The sequence below is a fragment of the Salmo salar genome, chromosome ssa21 (genome assembly GCF_905237065.1).
Source record: "Salmo salar chromosome ssa21, Ssal_v3.1, whole genome shotgun sequence".
In the NCBI taxonomy this organism is placed as follows: domain Eukaryota; kingdom Metazoa; phylum Chordata; class Actinopteri; order Salmoniformes; family Salmonidae; genus Salmo; species Salmo salar.
Genome location: NC_059462.1, coordinates 161,413 through 179,978, shown reverse-complemented (window position 1 = coordinate 179,978; position 18,566 = coordinate 161,413). Strand labels below are relative to the sequence as shown.

Below are 18,566 nucleotides of genomic sequence, written 5' to 3'. Positions count from 1 at the left end.
TTCCTCCAAATATTACGATAGTCATTATGGCCAAGCAATTCTATTCAGACCAGAGGACATTTCTCCAAAAAGTACGATCTTTGTCCCCATGTGCAGTTGCAAACCGTAGTCTGGCTTTTTATGGCGGTTTTGGAGCAGTGGCTTCTTCCTTGCTGAGCGGCCTTTCAGATTTTGTCGATATAGGACTTGTTTTACTGTGAATATAGATATTTTTATACCCGTTTCCTCCAGCATCTTCACAAGGTCCTTTGCTGTTGTTCTGGGATTGATTTGCACTTTTCTCACCGAAGTACGTTCATCTCTAGGAGACAGAACGCTTCTCCTTCCTGAGCGGTTGTAGCGGTTGTCGTCGGATATAGACCAAAATGCAGCGGGGAAATGTGCACTCATCTTCTTTATTATAAACGGATAAGAAGGAGAACCAAAACAAACACGTACACAAAGAAAACACAACGACTAATCACAGGCTGGTACGGCTCAAGGCTATACACAGAACAATCTCCCACAAAGTACTCAACAAACACATACCTATATATAGGACTCTCAATCAGAGGCAACTAGAAAACACCTGCCTCCAATTGAGAGTCCAACCCCAATTAACAAAACATAGAAATACAAAAGACTAGACAGAACATAGAAATACACTAACAAGGAACAGTGCCCAAAAACCCCGGAATACATAAATCAAATAACCTACTAAACAAACGACCACCCCAAACCACATAAAACAAATACCCTCTGTCAAGTCCTGACCAAACTACAATAACAAATAACCCCTATTACTGGTCAGGACGTGACAGCGGTATGACGGCTGCGTGGTCCCATGGTGTTTATACTTCCATACTATTGCTTGTACAGATGAACGTGGTACCTTCAGGCATTTGGAAATTGCTCCCAAGGATGAACCAGACTTGTGGAGGTCTACAATTGTTTTTGGCTGATTTCTTTTGATTTTCCCATGATGTCATGCAAAGAGGCACTGAGTTTGAAGGTAGGCCTTGAAATACATCCACAGGTACACCTCCAATTGACTCAAATTATGTAAATTAGCCTATCAGAAGCTTCTAAAGCCATGACATAATTTTCTGGAATTTTCCACACTGTTTAAAGGCACAGTCAACTTAGTGTATGTAAACTTTTGACCCACTGGAATTGTGATACAGTGAATTATAAGTGAAATAATCTGTCTGTAAACAATTGTTGGAACAATTACTTGTGTCATGCACAAAGTAGATGTCCTAACCGACTTGCCAAAACTATAGTTTGTTAACAAGACATTTTTGGAGCGGTTGAAAAACAAGTTTTAATGACATCAACATAAGTGTATGTAAACTTCCGACTTCAACTGTAGATTTGTAGATGCTATCACAGGGATAGCGAAATGGTTGTGTTTCTAGCTCTAACAGTGCAGTAATACCTAACAATACATACATAATCCAAAAAGTAAAAAAAAAAGAAATTAAATGATGCAGCCATAACCATGCTTGAAAATATGGGGAGTGGTACTCAGTGATGTCTTGGAGTATTACTTTAGTGCGTTGTTGCAAACACGATGCATGTTTTGGAATATTTTTTATTCTATATTGGCTTCCTTCTATTCACTTAGTCCTTAGTCCTAGGTTAGTATTGTGGAGTAACTACGATGTTGTTGATCCACACTCAGTTTTCTCCCATCACAGCCATTAAACTCTGAACCTGTTTTAAAATCACCATTGGCCTCATGGTGGAATTCCTGAGCGGTTTCCTTCCTCTGTGTCAACTCAGTTAGGAGGGACGCCTGTATCTCTGTATTGACTGACTGTATTGGTACACCATCTAAAGCCTAACTAATAACTTTACCATGCTCAAAGGGATATTCAGTCTCTGCTTTTTTTTATTTATTTTTTTTATTTTTATCGGTGCCCTTCTTTGTGAGGCATTGGAAAATCTCCCTGGTCTTTGAGGTTGAATCTGTGCTCTAAATACATAGGTCGACCGAGGGACCTTACAGATAATTGTATGTGTGGGGTACAAAGATGGGGTAGTCATTCAAAAATCATGCTAAACACTATTATTGAACACAGAGTGAGTCCATGCAACTTATTATATGATTTGTTAAGCACATTTTGACTCCTGAACTTATTTAGGCTTGCCATAACAAAGGGGGTGAATACTTACAGAACCAAGACATTTTAGTTATACATTTTTTATTAATTTGTAAACATTTATATAATTATTTATAGAAATAAATCACAAATAAATCCATTTCAATCCCACTTTGTAATGTGGGGGGGGGTGAATACCTGCACTGACTGATGATATGCACTCTAAAACTCATCTGACTGGTTGCAGATTTGGTGGGAGTCAGGATGAATTGAGCAAGGGCAGGTCAGTAGGCTTTTCTCCTCCTTTACAGAACTCACACCTTTACTTGTTGCAGTAATATGTTCCCAGTAGGCAAAATTGCTTGAAAAGACGCAATGGTCAGGTTGTAAACTTGAAAAATATGTCTTTACCTGGTTATAATCTGGTTAGCTGACATCACTTTAACCAGAAAAACTGATTCCAACCAGAAAATTACACAATTATGACACCCATGCCCAAATTTTGTCCACTCAGTTAGCAGTTATATTAGTGTTAATAAAATGGAATTTCCCCTTTTGATGTAGCACCCTGCCTTCAACTTATGGACGTTCTAGCACATCCTACACAAGAAGGTAATGTTTGAATATGAACAGAATTGTTCTGCAAGTGGATATTTAGCTGTTGTGAAAGATTCTGTCTTTTGTTTGTTACAGTACCTCACCACCAAAGTCAGATGGTCTCAAGACGTAGGTGACCCTATATGATAATGAATCCCAGTTGTGCTTGTGCAATACTGAATAGTTTGTGTAATAAAATGTATTATCCATGAAATGTCTCATATTCAGCCTCTACTAATGTAATGTCATTACAGAACGACTGTCTCTAAAACAACAGTCACAGAGAAACCTAAGAAAACAAGGTAGATCAACAGTTTTACACTTAAAAAATATGAGTGCTTTTATTCTGTTTCTATTATTCCTTTTTTTGGAATGGGGGGGGGCAAGCTAGTCATCTCTTATGCAAGGGAGCCGTGGCCAAGTTTATTCACCACCTTTATAAACGTATTGCAATCAAAGGTGACACAGTAACATTTTAATGTTTTGATATTCTGTTGAATTCATTCCTTCAGCACCACAACAACTACCACCACCAAAGGTGGAACAACTACGGAGACTACCATCTCCACAAGCCAGAGTGTGAGCAGGTATGACATTTACATACGCACACCTGGTTTATCTTTACTATTCCCCATCAAAGGATGGACATAAACATTCTTGGTTCTGTTTACAGATCCCCAGTTGTGAAATCGCCCACCACCAACACTGAGCGCTTCACCGATCGGGTCTTCAGCTCCAGAAAAGGGTAAAACCGCACCCTTTGAAAATAGGGGTGGCAGATAGTCTAGTGGTTAGAGAGGTGAGCCAGGAACGGGAGGGTTGCCAGTTTGAATCCAGGTTGGAAAAATCTTTCGGGAAGTGCTGGCAAAGGCTTGCTGTATCAAAATCCTAAATGCTATTTTATGCCCTTGAGCAAGCTTAACCCCCCACAACTACTGCTCCACGGGTACCCAGTGTGGCAGCCCTCTGCTCCAACCTCTTCAACCTGTATATGTGTGGGTATCTTTCGGAGGGGTTGGGACAAGTCAAAATTCGGTTAGACCTTGTGTACAATTGACGAATTAAGTAATCTTAATACAACACAGTATTAAAACATCTATGGCCTGTACTATAAATAACCATTATGCTATATATAAGAAGCCTGTGATAGGTCTGTGAGGGATTGCAGTGAGAATATGTTTACTTGTGTTGGCAGAGGACCCAGACAGGCCCATTGATCATGCAATCATGTTCCTGCTGCAGCTTCCCATACAGAGACAGATATACGAGCACACACACTTTTTCTTTTTACCCCCAGTGGTATTTTCTTTTCCCTGCTGCATCTAAGATGATGTCTTATCATGTCAGTGGTAGGCAGACTGGTGACAGAGCTGGCAGCAGGGCTGTAGACAGACATGCAACATCTACTGTAGAGTGAAGCTTTGAAGTACCGTTCTGTAGTGTTTGCGTAATTGCGTTAGATGCAGGATTTAGTTCTGGGGGGTGACGTGTCTAACAAGCGAAGTAGTGTCCTCTCTAACGCTCTAAACAAAAACTCTCAGCCCGTTTTTGGTGAGTCGATGGGCCAAATGTCCCCTTCTGAAATTCAAAAGATGTGAGCACCTGTGAAATCATGATTTGTCCAAATGAATTACATAAGACACCCTACTCACCACCTTCAAGGCCATACTGAGAATGCTGTTGCTGTTAATTAAAATACACATATTTTTTAAATACAATATACTTGTATTTTAATTAAATATATTTTGTAGTTTATTTTGGTACACTTGATCTTTATATTATTTTGTAATTGTATTTTGTCAAAGTGACCACCCCCAAAGTGTAAGATCAGGCTTGACAAGGCTCATAATGACATAATAATTATCCCCCTTAGAGTCTTTTGACGCACCGGTGCGTCAATCTAAGTAACATAATAAGAAATTCCCCATCAAAATCCGTCAATTTAATCTGGAGATACTTTATCTGTTTTTTGCATGGACTGTGTCTCAATCTACCAAATCCATCTATTGTGGCCTTCCGCATGTGCGGTGGAAGGTGGCTAAGCTACAGCAGTGTTCGTTAGACCATGAAAATTGGTCTTCTCATGAAACGTCTGTAGCGTCGATGTGCCAACTTCTGTTTGTAGCGTCCGAACCGTTTGGGTTACAAACTACTGGGACCACACTGTGGAAAGGGGAAATTCTCACGAACACGATGTGTCATGGGAAACATCTGAAGGTAATCAGTACCGGTATAAAAATGTAATGGAATTATGGAGGTAGTTTTATGCCTAACCCAAAAAATAAGTAAAATATGTGTGAAACAAAATCATATACACTACTGTTCAACAGTTTGGGGTCACTTAGAAATGTCCTTGTTTTTGAAAGAAAAACAAATTTTTTCACATCAAATTGATCAGAAATACAGTGTAGACATTGTTAATGTTGTAAATGACTATTGTAGCTGGAAATGGCAGATTTTTTATGGAATATCTACATAGGCGTACAGAGGCCCATTATCAGCAACCATCACTCCTGTGTTCCAATGGCATGTTGTGTTAGCTAATCCACGTTTATCATTTTAAAAGGCTAATTGATCATTAGAAAACCCTTTTGCAATTATGTTAGCACAGCTGAAAAATATTGGTCTGATTAACAAAGCAATAAAACTGGCCTTATTTAGACCAGTTGAGTGTGTCGAGCATCAGCATTTGTGGGTTCAATTACAGGCTCAAGATGGCCAGAAACAAAGACCTTTCTTCTGAAACTCGTTAGTCTATTAACCTTTATTTAACTAGGCAAGTCAGTTAAGAACAAATTCTTATTTACAATGACGGCCTACCCTGGCCAAACCCGGACGACGCTGGACCAATTGTACACCGCCTAATGGGACTCCCAATCACGGCCGGATATATATATATCAGCAGGGGATCAAATACTATATATATATATATACACAGTGGGGGAAAAAAGTATTTGATCCTCTGCTGATTTTGTACGTTTGCCCACTGACAAAGAAAGAATCAGTCTATAATTTTAATGGTACGTTTATTTGAACAGTGAGAGACAGAATAACAACAAAAATATCCATTAAAAACGCATGTTTTTAAGATTTCTGGCTCCCAGGTGTCTTTTATACAGGTAATGAGCTGAGATTAGGAGCACACTCTTAAAGGGAGTGCTCCTAACCACAGCTTGTTACCTGTAAAAAAGACACCTGTCCACAGAAGCAATCAATCAATCAGATTCCAAACTCTCCACCATGGCCAAGACCAAAGAGCTCTCCAAGGATGTCAGGGACAAGATTGTAGACCTACACAAGGCTGGAATGGGCTACAAGACCATCGCCAAGCAGCTTGGTGAGAAGGTGACAACATTTAGTGCGATTATTTGCAAATGGAAGAAACACAAAAGAACTGTCAATATCCCTCGGTCTGGGGCTCCATACAAGATCTCACCTCGTGGAGTTGCAATGATCATGAGAACGGTGAGAAATCAGCCCAGAACAACACGGGAGGATCTTGTCAATGATCTCAAGGCAGCTGGGACCATAGTCACCAAGAAAACAATTGGTAACACTATGCCGTGAAGGACTGAAATCCTGCAGCACCCACAAGGTTCCACTGCTCAAGAATACATATACATGCCCATCTGAAGTTTGCCAATGAACATCTGAATGACTCAGAGGACAACTGGTGAAAGTGTTGTGGTCAGATGAGACCAAAATGGAGCTCTTTGACATCAACTCAACTTGCCGTGTTTGGAGGAGGAGGAATGCTGCCTATGACCCCAAGAACACCATCTCCATCGTCAAACATGGAGGTGGAAACATTATGATTTGGAGGTGTTTTTCTGCTAAGGGGACAGGACAACTTCACCGCATCAAAGGGACGATGGACGGGGCCATGTACCGTCAAATCTTGGGTGAGAACCTCCTTCCCTCAGCCAGGGTATTGAAAATGGGTCACGGATGGGTATTCCAGCATGACAATGACCCAAAACACACGGCCAAGGCAACAAAGGAGTGGCTCAAGAAGAAGCACATTAAGGTCCTGGAGTGGCCTAGCCAGTCTCCAGACCTTAATCCCATAGAAAATCTGTGGAGGGAGCTGAAGGTTCGAGTTGCCAAACGTCAGCCTCGAAACCTTAATGACTTGGAGAAGATCTGCAAAGAGGAGTGGGACAAAATCCCTCCTGAGATGTGTGCAAACCTGGTGGCCAACTAGTCTTCGCTGTGGCTCAGTTGGTAGAGCTCCAGGGTTGTGGGTTTGATTCCCACGGGGGGCCAATACCCCCCCAAAAAATGCATGAAATGAAATGTATGCATTCACTACTCTAAGTCGCTCTGGATTAGAGCGTCTGCTAAATGACTAAATTGTAAACTACAAGAAATGTCTGACTTCTGTGATTGCCAACAAGGGTTTTGCAACCAAGTACTAAGTCATGTTTTGCAGAGGGGTCAAATACTTATTTCCCTCATTAAAATGCAAATCATTTTATAACATTTTTGACATGCGTTTTTCTGGATTTTTTTTTGTTTTTCTGTCTCTCACTGTTCATATAAATCTACCATTAAAATTATAGACTGATCATTTCTTTGTAAGTGGGCAAACGTACAAAATCATCAGGGGATCAAATACTTTTTCCCCCCACTGTATATATATATATATATATATTTCCTGAGCTTTCTTATATCTCCTAGATATAGGACAGACACTCCAAAAACCGTAGCCCTTTATAACCTCTCTGGGCTAGGCGGGACGAATTCGTCCCACCTACGTAACAGCCACTGGCAGCCTGTGGCGCGATTTTCAAAACGTTAAAAATCCTATTACTTCAATTTCTCAAACATATGACTATTTTACAGCTATTTAAAGACAAGACTCTCGTTAATCTAACCACACTGTCCGATTTCAAAAAGGCTTTACAACGAAAGCAAAACATTAGATTATGTCAGCAGAGTACCAAGCCAGAAATAATCAGACACCCATTTTTCAAGCCAGCATATAATGTCACCAAAACCCAGAAGACAGCTAAATGCAGCACTCACCTTTGATGATCTTCATCAGATGACAACCCTAGGACATTATGTTATACAATACATGCATGTTTTGTTCAATCAAGTTCATATTTATATCAAAAACCAGCTTTTTACATTAGCATGTGACGTTCAGAACTAGCATACCCCCGCAAACTTCCGGGGAATTCGCTAACATTTTACTAAATTACTCACGATAAACGTTCACAAAAAGCATAACAATTATTTTAAGAATTATAGATACAGACCTCCTCTATGCACTCGATATGTCCGATTTTAAAATAGCTTTTTGGTGAAAGCACATTTTGCAATATTCTAAGTACATAGCCCAGGCTTCACGGGCTCGCTATTTAGACACCCGGCAAGTTTAGCACTCACCATAATCATATTTACTATTATAAAAGTTTGATTACCTTTTGTTGTCTTCGTCAGAATACACACCCAGGACTGCTACTTCAATAACAAATGTTGGTTTGGTCCAAAATAATCCATCGTTATATCCGAATAGCGGCGTTTTGTTCGTGCGTTCCAGACACTATCCGAAATAGTAAAGAAGTGTCACGCGCATGGCGCAATTCGTGACAATAAAATTCTAAATATTCCATTACCGTACTTCGAAGCATGTCAACCGCTGTTTAAAATCAATTTTTACGACACTTTTCTCGTAGAAAAGCGATAATATTCCGACAGGGAATCTCCTTTTCGGCAAACAGAGGAAAAAATCCCAAAAGCGGGGGCGGTCGGGGTCACGCGCATAAACCCGTGTCCCTTGATCGGCCACTTGAGAAAGACGATAATGTGTTTCAGCCTGGGGCTGGAATGACGACATTCTGTTTTTTCCCGGGCTCTGAGCGCCTATGGACGACGTGGGAAGTGTCACGTTAGAGCAGAGATCCTTAGTAAATGATAGAGATGGAACAGAAGTTCAAGAAATGCTCAGACAGGCCACTTCCTGTAAAGGAATCTCTCAGGTTTTGACCTGCCATTTGAGTTCTGTTATACTCACAGACACCATTCAAACAGTTTTAGAAAATTTAGGGTGTTTTCTATCCATATGTAATAAGTATATGCATATTCTAGTTACTGGGTAGGAGTGGTAACCAGATTAAATCGGGTATGTTTTTTATCCAGCCGTGTCAATACTGCCCCCTAGCCCTAACAGGTTTAAGATTCTTTTGCCATTTTTGAATTTGTTATTCGATGCATTTCTATGCACTATGGTAGTGAAGGCCAAATTCAATATTTTATGAAATAATTTGTTTACTTTTTTTATACCTAAAGGGGTCCTAGAATTCTAAATCAAATAGCTGAATGATCCATTGTATGACCATCTGTAAGGGCTGTCTTCAGGAATGGACCAAAATGCAGCGGAGTTAGTATTCATCTTTCAATTTAATTAGAAAGAACACTATAACAAACAAAACAAGGAAACTGACAGCCAACAGTCCTGTCAGGTGCAAACACACTAAACAAGAAACAATTACCCACAAAACCCAAAGGAAAAACATGCTCCTTATGTGTGACTCCCAATCAACCACAACCCTCTACAGCTGTGCTTGATTGGAAGTCACACGGCCAAAATCAATGAAACAATAAAAAACACACACTCCCTTCTGCCACGTCCTGACCCAACTACACCCTCTACTGGTCAGGACGTGACAGTACCCCCCCCCTCAAGGTGCAGACCCCGGGATGCACCTAAAAAAAGAACACACAAGAAAATCCCCAATACCCCAACAAAAAAGAACCCCTAAACAATAAGGGAGGGAAGGGAGGGTGGCTGCCGTCACCGACGGCACTGTGCTACACCCTCCCTCCCCAACCCACCTATCCTGGAGGTGGCTCAGGTGCAGGACGTGGACCTCGCTCCACCTTCGGCGTCACCCACTTTGGTGGCGCCGATAGCTGCGCCGGGCAGACGGGCCACTCGGGCTGACCCTGGCAGACAGACCACTCGGGCTGGACCGGAGGACTGGAGAGCCACTCGGGCTGGACCGGAGGACTGGAGAGCCACTCGGGCTGGACCGGAGGACTGGAGAGCCACTCGGGCTGGGCCGGAGGGCAGGAGGGCCCCTCGGGCTGGGCCGGAGGGCAGGAGGGCCCCTCGGGCTGGGCCGGAGGGCAGGAGGGCCCCTCGGGCTGGGCCGGAGGGCAGGAGGGCCCCTCGGGCTGGGCCGGAGGGCAGGAGGGCCCCTCGGGCTGGGCCGGAGAGCAGGAGGGCCCCTCGGGCTGGGCTGGAGGGCAGGCAGGGCACCCTGGCAGATCCGGGCAGGCCGCTCTGGCAGTTCAGGGCAGTCTGGCCACTCTGGCAGTTCAGCGCAGTCTGGCCACTCTGGCAGTTCAGCGCAGTCTGGCCACTCTGGCAGTTCAGCGCAGTCTGGCCACTCTGGCAGTTCAGCGCAGTCTGGCCACTCTGGCAGTTCAGCGCAGTCTGGCCACTCCGGCAGTTCAGCGCAGTCTGGCCACTCCGGCAGTTCAGCGCAGTCTGGCCACTCCGGCAGTTCAGCGCAGTCTGGCCACTCCGGCAGTTCAGCGCAGTCTGGCCACTCCGGCAGTTCAGCGCAGTCTGACCTCTCTGGCGACTGTTGACTGGCGGGCAGCTCTGACGACTGTTGACTGGCGGGCAGCTCTGACGACTGTTGACTGGCGGGCAGCTCTGACGACTGTTGACTGGCGGGCAGCTCTGACGACTGTTGACTGGCGGGCAGCTCTGACGACTGTTGACTGGCGGGCAGCTCTGGCGACTGTTGACTGGCGGGCAGCTCTGGCGACTGTTGACTGGCGGGCAGCTCTGGCGACTGTTGAATGGCGGGCAGCTCTGGTGACTGTTGACTGGCGAGGCTGGGTTGACACACTAGACTCCTGATGCGTGGGGCTGGTATAGGACGTGCCAGCCTGGAGACATGCACCTCCATGCTAGTGCGTCTGGCGGGAAACACCGGACCGAAATGGCGCGCTGGCGGTCTTGATTGTAGGGTTGGCATCACCCCTTCCGGCTCGATGCACCCCTTGCCCTGGCACCTGCGGGGCGCTGGTACTGGGCGAACTGGGCTGTGCGTCCGTATCGGCGAGATGGTGCGTACCACAGCGTAACATGGCGCCCTCCACCTCAATTGCACCTCCCTGTAGTCACGGGTAGCTGGCTTACGGATCTTCCCTGGCCTGGCCAAGCTACCCGTGTGCCCCCCCCAAAAAAAATCTTGTCAGCTTAGAACCCCCCCTCCCCAGCTGTAGTAAATCTTGCAGAGATTTAACAGTAACAGAAAGAACTCAACAGTAACAGTAACAATGCAACAGTAACAGTAACAGTAATGTAACTGCAATGGTAACGGGTAATGGTAGCGGTAACAGTTACATATTCTTTACATAGAACACCACCTTCAAAGCCATAAGTGAGTGAGAAGTCAAAGTGACCACCCCCAAAGTGTAAAATCAGGCTTGACAAGGCTCATAGTGACACAATAACATAGGATGTGTAACATGTGCTATACTGTATGTCTGTATAATCTCCAAACAATATAATAAATTCAATCCATGCAGTATCTGGTTAATAATAAATTAGTTACTGTTATCTTGGCAGGACTGAGGATCAGTTAGTCAGTAGTCTGATACCAACATCCGTCAAAACTGAATACTTGATCCCAGACAGGTAAGATCTTTGTTTAACAATAGATAAAACATTCACATTATTTAAAAGATTTTAGAAGGCGATTAAAAAACTTTCACATACCTACTTGATTTGGTCGTGTCCACATACACCAATGAACTAGTGTAGGAATATTGATGAATATTGGTCAACATATTGATCCATTTCTTCCATGTTCTTCAAGCACGACAAGTGTCTCCAAAACAGATACTGTGACACTGAAAACCACTAAAAAGGAAAGCACTTATGGGTGAGTTTGAGCAGCGATATGCACTAAACATAAACACACAATGTGAACGACTTTTGCAAAACCGTAATGAAATACTATATTTCCCTAAAAACACATTCCTTTTCATTCAGAGATGGCAGCAAGAAACCCCCCACTACCCCAAGGGGGACTTCCTCAAAGTAAGCATACTGACCTTCAATTGAAGGCCTTGGATTGGTCCATTATTTTCATATTGTCCCTTCTGTCAAATACGTTTGGTGCAAAAATCCATTTAGCTAACGATAATGACTTCGGTTTCAAATTGTTATAACGGTGTTGACATTGAACATAATTTACTATTGTAATGCATATAATTACAGTATAAGTATAATCTTCACAGGACCGAGGATGACCTCTTTGATACTCTCCTGCCGACAACCATAATCGCTCGCTACTCCTCCCCTGACAGGTAAGGTCTCCCTTGGGGAGGTGTTCATGTTATTCCAGATACTGCAGGATACTGCCCTCTGTATTGAACTTGAAAGGTTCACTAAAAAGTCTGTTGAATCCAATAAACTCCTACAGTACCTGTGTAATATAATACATTTAATTCAGTACAAGCTAGAATAATCTATATTATTCAATATTGAGACGTGATGCTGCGAAGCAAGGTGGCTGTCTGAAAGGAGCCTCCAGATAAAACCCTCCCAATTTCCTCAAAGTTCGATAAAATTGTCAATTTACTATCATTGTTTTTGAGGGGAAAGTTATTTTTATTTGTTTTATCAAAGTATTTCAACAATGTCTGTGTTGAATTCAGCTTCAGCACGTATGTAGCATGTAGCACAATCGCTAGCGCAGCGTCTAACAGGGCTAGCTCTGTTGCTAGCACTTCAGCAAGCATGACCTTGAACACGCAGAACATAGAACCCAGCTCATTGTCGGCCTTGCAATCATCCCTACAGAAGGCCATGGAAGAAATGGGTAGAGTCAGCACTATTCTTGAATCGAATGTTTCTCAGGTCATGCAATCTCAGATGGATATGCAAGAAAATGTATTGGGCGTATTACAGAGGCTAGATGAGGCAGAGGGTTGGATATCAACGCTGGAGGATGACTGATTAAGAAAGCAGAGCAGAACGGCAAACTGTATGAGGATCTCCACAGAAGTGTGCAAGACACAGCTAACCGAGACAGGCGCCTTAATTTAAGACTTTTAGGAGGGTCTGGAGGATGACAAGCCGCAGTATAATACATATAAAGTTGGTAAAATTGTATGTAAACATTATTAAAGCTAAACATTATTATCATCCGAACACTCAAGTGGTCCACAGTATATAACATTTCTGATCATAAAAATTGGTTTCATCATGTGATATTTGTAGATCAACTCAAACTGAGCATATTATTTCCATTGTTTATACTTACAGCACTACAACCATCACCAATAAAGAAGTTGTCACTGTGGACAGCCCCAAAGGGTAAGTTTTACTGATTTAATAAAATCGATTTCAGCAAAATACTTCTCAATATTAGTAACAGTTCATTATCTGTGTGTGAGGTGAGTAGCCAAAATGTATCCAATCTTTGTTTCCATTTAGGGATGTCAAAACTGTGAAATCTCCGACCTCTACTACTAGGACCATCACCAGGTAAACATGATAACCTCTACACAAGAACCAGTAGTTAATGATGATATATTCGTCTTCAACAATATCGTATTTACAACTTATATGATCAACAGTTACTGTCCTTCATGCAACATAACTATAGCTTTCCAGGGATTGCATATTGGACCGATAGTTGACATCAAATTATAAGATTTCTGTTGTCATTTCAGCCAGATTTCACAATAACACATGCCATCTTCCTTAATATTGCGTTCTGTCTCCCGTTCCAAACTGCTCCTACAGTAGGAGTGACGATGTCTCCACTACCAGGTCCTCTTCCTACACCATCAGCTCCAAGCCAAGGTAATGGTTGTAGAATGGTGTACTACAAAATGCTCTGTACAATGGCCCCTGACTAATATATGGGCACGCTCGAGAGCATCAAATTTGTGATGTGGGTAAATGACCACTGGGTAAAACTGGTTCAATCAACACTATTTCCATCGCATTTCAACCCCCAAAAATCTATATGACATTGAATCCACGAGGAACACTCAATGGATTTGCAAAAACTCATCGGCATAAGGGCATTTCGTTTTTCTCCACTTTTAACCTAAATCCAATGACATGGTGAAATGTTTTGTTGAATGCACAATAGTTGACAACTCAACCAAATTTCAATCAAAATTAGAAGTTGAACTGACGTCTACGTCCAGTAGGTGGTGTCAGACTGACTGATGTACAAATAATAATGAGTTTTTTTTAGGATGAAAGGTAATTATGTACTGGAAATCAGTAAGTCTGCTGTCGCAGACTGCAATGCAATCATCTCGAACACAACCTATCAGAAACGGGTTTCACAGCCCATAAATCCTCACAAGACTTTGAAAATGACATACAATCCCACCCTATTTCCTCTCACACAGTGAGGACTACACCTCAACCAACACCCGTAAAAGCTACTCCAGCAAGCCAGACAACAGGTATGTAATGCCCTTTAAATTGATCTGATGAAATTATTAATGGCATCACGCCTGGGATTGTATCTATCTTTATCAATAAACATAGTTTCAAAGTCAATGTCACTCACAAGGCAGGAAATACGCTTGACCTCATTTTACTAGAGTCTGTTCGACCACTACTCTCACGACCCTCCAGTTCTCTGATCACTATTTTGTTTCCTTTTCTGTCTCCTTTTCCTCCAACCCTAACCACTTAGCCCCTACCCAGATGCTCATGCGCTGTTGCAATCTTCGCTCTCCCTCTACCACTACTATCTCCTTTTCTATTCTATCATCTCTCCCTTCTGCTAAATCCTTCTCCCTCCTGTCTCCTGATTCTGCCTCTTCGACCCTACGTTCCTCCTATTCCACATCCTATGACTCACTCTGTCCTCCTCCCGGCCGGCTCGGCACTCCCCTCCTGCTCCGTGGCTGAGTGACTCATTGCGAGCTTACAGAAAAGGGCAGTGGGCAGCTGAGCGAAAATTTGGGAAAACTAAACTTTCCGGAGGACCTATCATCCTTTCACTCCCTCCTCTCTACCTAGCTCTTCCTCTTTATCCACTGATAAAGCCACTTTCTATCATTCTAAATTTCAAGCTTCTGCCTCTAACCCGATTAAACTATTTTCCAGCTTCTCCTCCCTCCTTAACCTTCCACCCCTCCCCCTCCCTCCTCCCTCTCTGCTGATGACTTTTCAACCACTTTGAAATGAAGGTTGACAAAATCCGCTCCACATTCATGCAGCCTATTGAGTCCACTGGTCCCACTCACACAGAACTACCCTATGCCTTGACCTCTTGACCCCTTGACCCGTCTCTCTCCAGATGAAATCCTGCAACTAGTGAGGCCCTGTCCCCCGACATCATGCCTGCTCGACCCCATCCCCTCCTCCCTTCTCCAGACCATGTCTGGAGAGATGGTCTGGAGAAGTCCCTCGCTGTACCTTTCAAGTCATCCTTATACCCCTCTTCAAAATGGCCCGAGTCACTCCGCTCCTCAAGAAACCAACCCTTGACTCATCCCTTTCTTTTATTTCCAAAACACTTGAGAGTGTTGTCTCTGACCAACTCTCTCACTATCTCTCTCAGAACAGTCTTTTAACCCTAACCAGTCAGGCTTCAAGACGGGTCACTCAACCGAGACTGCTCTTTACTTCACGGAGGCTCTCCGCACTGCCAAAGCTGACTCTCTGTTTTCATCCTCCTAGATCTATCCCCTGCTTTCGACACCGGGCTGGGTGTTTCAGGCTCTGCACACTCTTGGATTGCATCCTATCTGCCTAGCATACAGTGGGGGAAAAAAGTATTTGATCCCCTGCTGATTTTGTACGTTTGCCCACTGGCAAAGAAATGATCAGTCTATAATTTTAATGGTACGTTTATTTGAACAGTGAGAGACAGGATAACAACAAAAATATTGAGAAAAACGCATGTCAAAAATGTTATAAATTGATTTGCATTTTAATGAGGGAAATAAGGATTTGACCCCCTCTCAATCAGAAAGATTTCTGGCTCCCAGGTGTCTTTTATACAGGTAACAGGCTGAGATTAGGAGCACACTCTTAAAGGGAGTGCTCCTAACCACAGCTTGTTACCTGTATAAAAGACACCTGTCCACAGAAGCAATCAATCAATCAGATTCCAAACTCTCCACCACGGCCAAGACCAAAAAGCTCTCCAAGGATGTCAGGGACAGGATTGTAGACCTACACAAGGTTGGAATGGGCTACAAGACCATCACCAAGCAGCTTGGTGAGAAGGTGACAACATTTGGTGCGATTATTCGCAAATGGAAGAAACACAAAAGAACTGTCAATATCCCTCGGCCTGGGGCTCCATGCAAGATCTCACCTCGTGGAGTTGCAATGATCATGAGAACGGTGAGGAATCAGCCCAGAACGACACGGGAGGATCTTGTCAATGATCTCAAGGCAGCTGGGACCATAGTCACCAAGAAAACAATTGGTAACACACTACGCCATGAAGGACTGAAATCCTGCAGCGCCCGCAAGGTCCCCTTGCTCAAGAATACATATACATGCCCGTCTGAAGTTTGCCAATGAACATCTGAATGATTCAGAGGACAACTGGGTGAAAGTGTTGTGGTCAGATGAGACCAAAATGGAGCTCTTTGGCATCAACTCAACTTTCCGTGTTTGGAGGAGGAGGAATGCTGCCTATGACCCCAAGAACACCATCTCCACCGTCAAACATGGAGGTGGAAACATTATGCTTTGGGGGTGTTTTTCTGCTAAGGGGACAGGACAACTTCACCGCGTCATTTGCGGGGCCATGTACTGTCAAATCTTGGGTGAGAACCTCCTTCCCTCAGCCAGGGCATTGAAAATGGGTCGTGGATGGGTATTCCAGCATGACAATGACCCAAAACACACGGCCAAGGCAACAAAGGAGTGGCTCAAGAAGAAGCACATTAAGGTCCTGGAGTGGCCTAGCCAGTCTCCAGACCGTAATCCCATAGAAAATCTGTAGAGGGAGCTGAACGTTCGAGTTGCCAAACGTCTGCCTCGAAACCTTAATGACTTGGAGAAGATCTGCAAAGAGGAGTGGGACAAAATCCCTCCTGAGATGTGTGCAAACTTGGTGGCCAACTACAAGAAACGTCTCACCTCTGTGATTGTCAACAAGGGTTTTGCCACCAAGTACTAAGTAATGTTTTCCAGAGGGGTCAAATACTTATTTCCCTCATTAAAATGCAAATCAATTTATAACATTTTAGACATGTGTTTTTCTGGATTTTTTGTTGTTGTTATTCTGTCTCTCACTGTTCATATAAACCTACCATCAAAATTATAGACTGATCATTTCTTTGTAAGTGGGAAAACGTACAAAATCAACAGGGGATCAAATACTCCCCCCCCCCCCCACTGTATATATCTCAGCTTGGATGTTGACCCACCACCTCAAGCTCAACATCAACCTTCCCGCTCAAGACCTCTCCATTACAGTGAACAACTCCACGGTGTCCCCCTCCCAAAGTGCAAAGAACCTTGGCGTGACCCTGGACAACACCCTGTCTTTCTCTTCAAAAAATCAAAGCAGTGACCTGCTCCTGCAGGTTCATGTGCTACAACATCCATTGAGTGTGACCCGACGTCACACAGGAAACGGCGCCGGTCCTAATCCAGGCAATTGTCCAGGCACTTATCATCTCTCGTCTGGACTACTACAACTCGATGTTGGCTGGACTCCGCTGGACTCCACATCAAACCCATGAAATTTATACAGAACACTGCAGCCCGCCTGGTGTTTCAACCTTCCCAAGTTCTCCCATGTCACTTTGCTCCTCTTCACACTCCACTGGCTTCCAGTCGAAGCTCGCATCCACCTCAAGATCGTAGTACTTGTCTACGGAGCAGCAAGAGGAACTGCCCCTCCCTACCTTCAGGCTATGCTCAAACCCTTCACCTCAACCCGAGCACTCCATCTGGTCTCTGGTCTCTTGGCCCTCCCACCCCGATGGGAGGGCAGCTCCCACTTAGCCCAGTCCAAGCTCTTCTCTGTCCTGGCAGCCCAATGGTGGAACCAGCTTCCCCCTGAAGCTAGGACAGCAGAGTCCCTGCCCATCTTTCGAAAGCATCTTCAAAGAGTATTTTAAATAATCCCAATTCACCCCATCTCACCCCAACCCCCCTCACCCAAAAAAAGGCTTTTGTGAACTCTTGCACTTGACTTTTTCCCTGCCTTACTATCTCTGACTTTGCTGATAGCCGCTTTATTGAGAAAACATTTACTATGACTGTGATATGTGGTGTCCCACTTAGCTATCTTAAGATGAATACACTAGCTGTATGTCGCTCTGGATAAGAGCGTCTGCTGAATGACTGAAATGTAAATGGTTGTGATTTTTCTTATGTGCACCTATATGACAATATATATTATGTTACTACACCAGTGTCACCAGCACCAGTGTCTATACCACGTCTACTACCTACAAGGACAGCAGGTATGGTAGTATTAATCGGCTCCTACCTGGCAGTGATTTACATGTAAATGAACTAGGCCACCATCGACATCCATTTTGAAGAATACATGTAACAAACTGTATTTGAACGATTCCATTCTCATCTTCAGCCGGGCTGAGGACGATCTGTTCGATTCTCTCATGTTAAAACCCACCAAGACGGTGTATTCTACTCCTGAAAGGTGAGATTGCAGGAATGCATATCATCTCATATGGGATTCCTGAAAGACGGGACAAGCTCTACTTTTTTTTTTAATAAACCAAAGTATTAGCGATTACACCATATAAAGGAACAACCTCCTAATTCTTATTTTTTTTCTTCAGAAAATGATTTACGTTAACTCTGTCAGACACCATAAGAGGCATTACATTTTTATATTTACTGTCCAACAAGTGTTTAAAGGCCTTGATTATTTAATT

General features: G+C 43.5%; 1 protein-coding gene across 5 annotated transcripts in view; it reads left to right on the top strand.

The window, feature by feature from the left end:
- Nucleotides 1-18,566, top strand: part of scel (sciellin) — a 32,620-nt gene that overhangs the window by 12,371 nt on the left and 1,683 nt on the right. For 3 of the 5 annotated variants that reach the window (XM_045704359.1, XM_014163770.2, XM_014163769.2), the window contains 16 exons: nt 2,332-2,367; nt 2,649-2,696; nt 2,778-2,810; nt 2,936-2,983; nt 3,194-3,268; nt 3,355-3,426; nt 11,278-11,346; nt 11,528-11,593; nt 11,704-11,751; nt 11,952-12,020; nt 12,982-13,032; nt 13,153-13,203; nt 13,465-13,524; nt 14,088-14,144; nt 18,078-18,128; nt 18,257-18,328. In XM_045704359.1, coding sequence (XP_045560315.1) covers nt 2,332-2,367; nt 2,649-2,696; nt 2,778-2,810; nt 2,936-2,983; nt 3,194-3,268; nt 3,355-3,426; nt 11,278-11,346; nt 11,528-11,593; nt 11,704-11,751; nt 11,952-12,020; nt 12,982-13,032; nt 13,153-13,203; nt 13,465-13,524; nt 14,088-14,144; nt 18,078-18,128; nt 18,257-18,328 — 906 coding nt within the window. The remainder of the gene's footprint in view (nt 1-2,331; nt 2,368-2,648; nt 2,697-2,777; nt 2,811-2,935; nt 2,984-3,193; nt 3,269-3,354; nt 3,427-11,277; nt 11,347-11,527; nt 11,594-11,703; nt 11,752-11,951; nt 12,021-12,981; nt 13,033-13,152; nt 13,204-13,464; nt 13,525-14,087; nt 14,145-18,077; nt 18,129-18,256; nt 18,329-18,566) is intronic. The other 2 variants (XM_014163772.2, XM_014163771.2) reach the window with 1 other exon arrangement.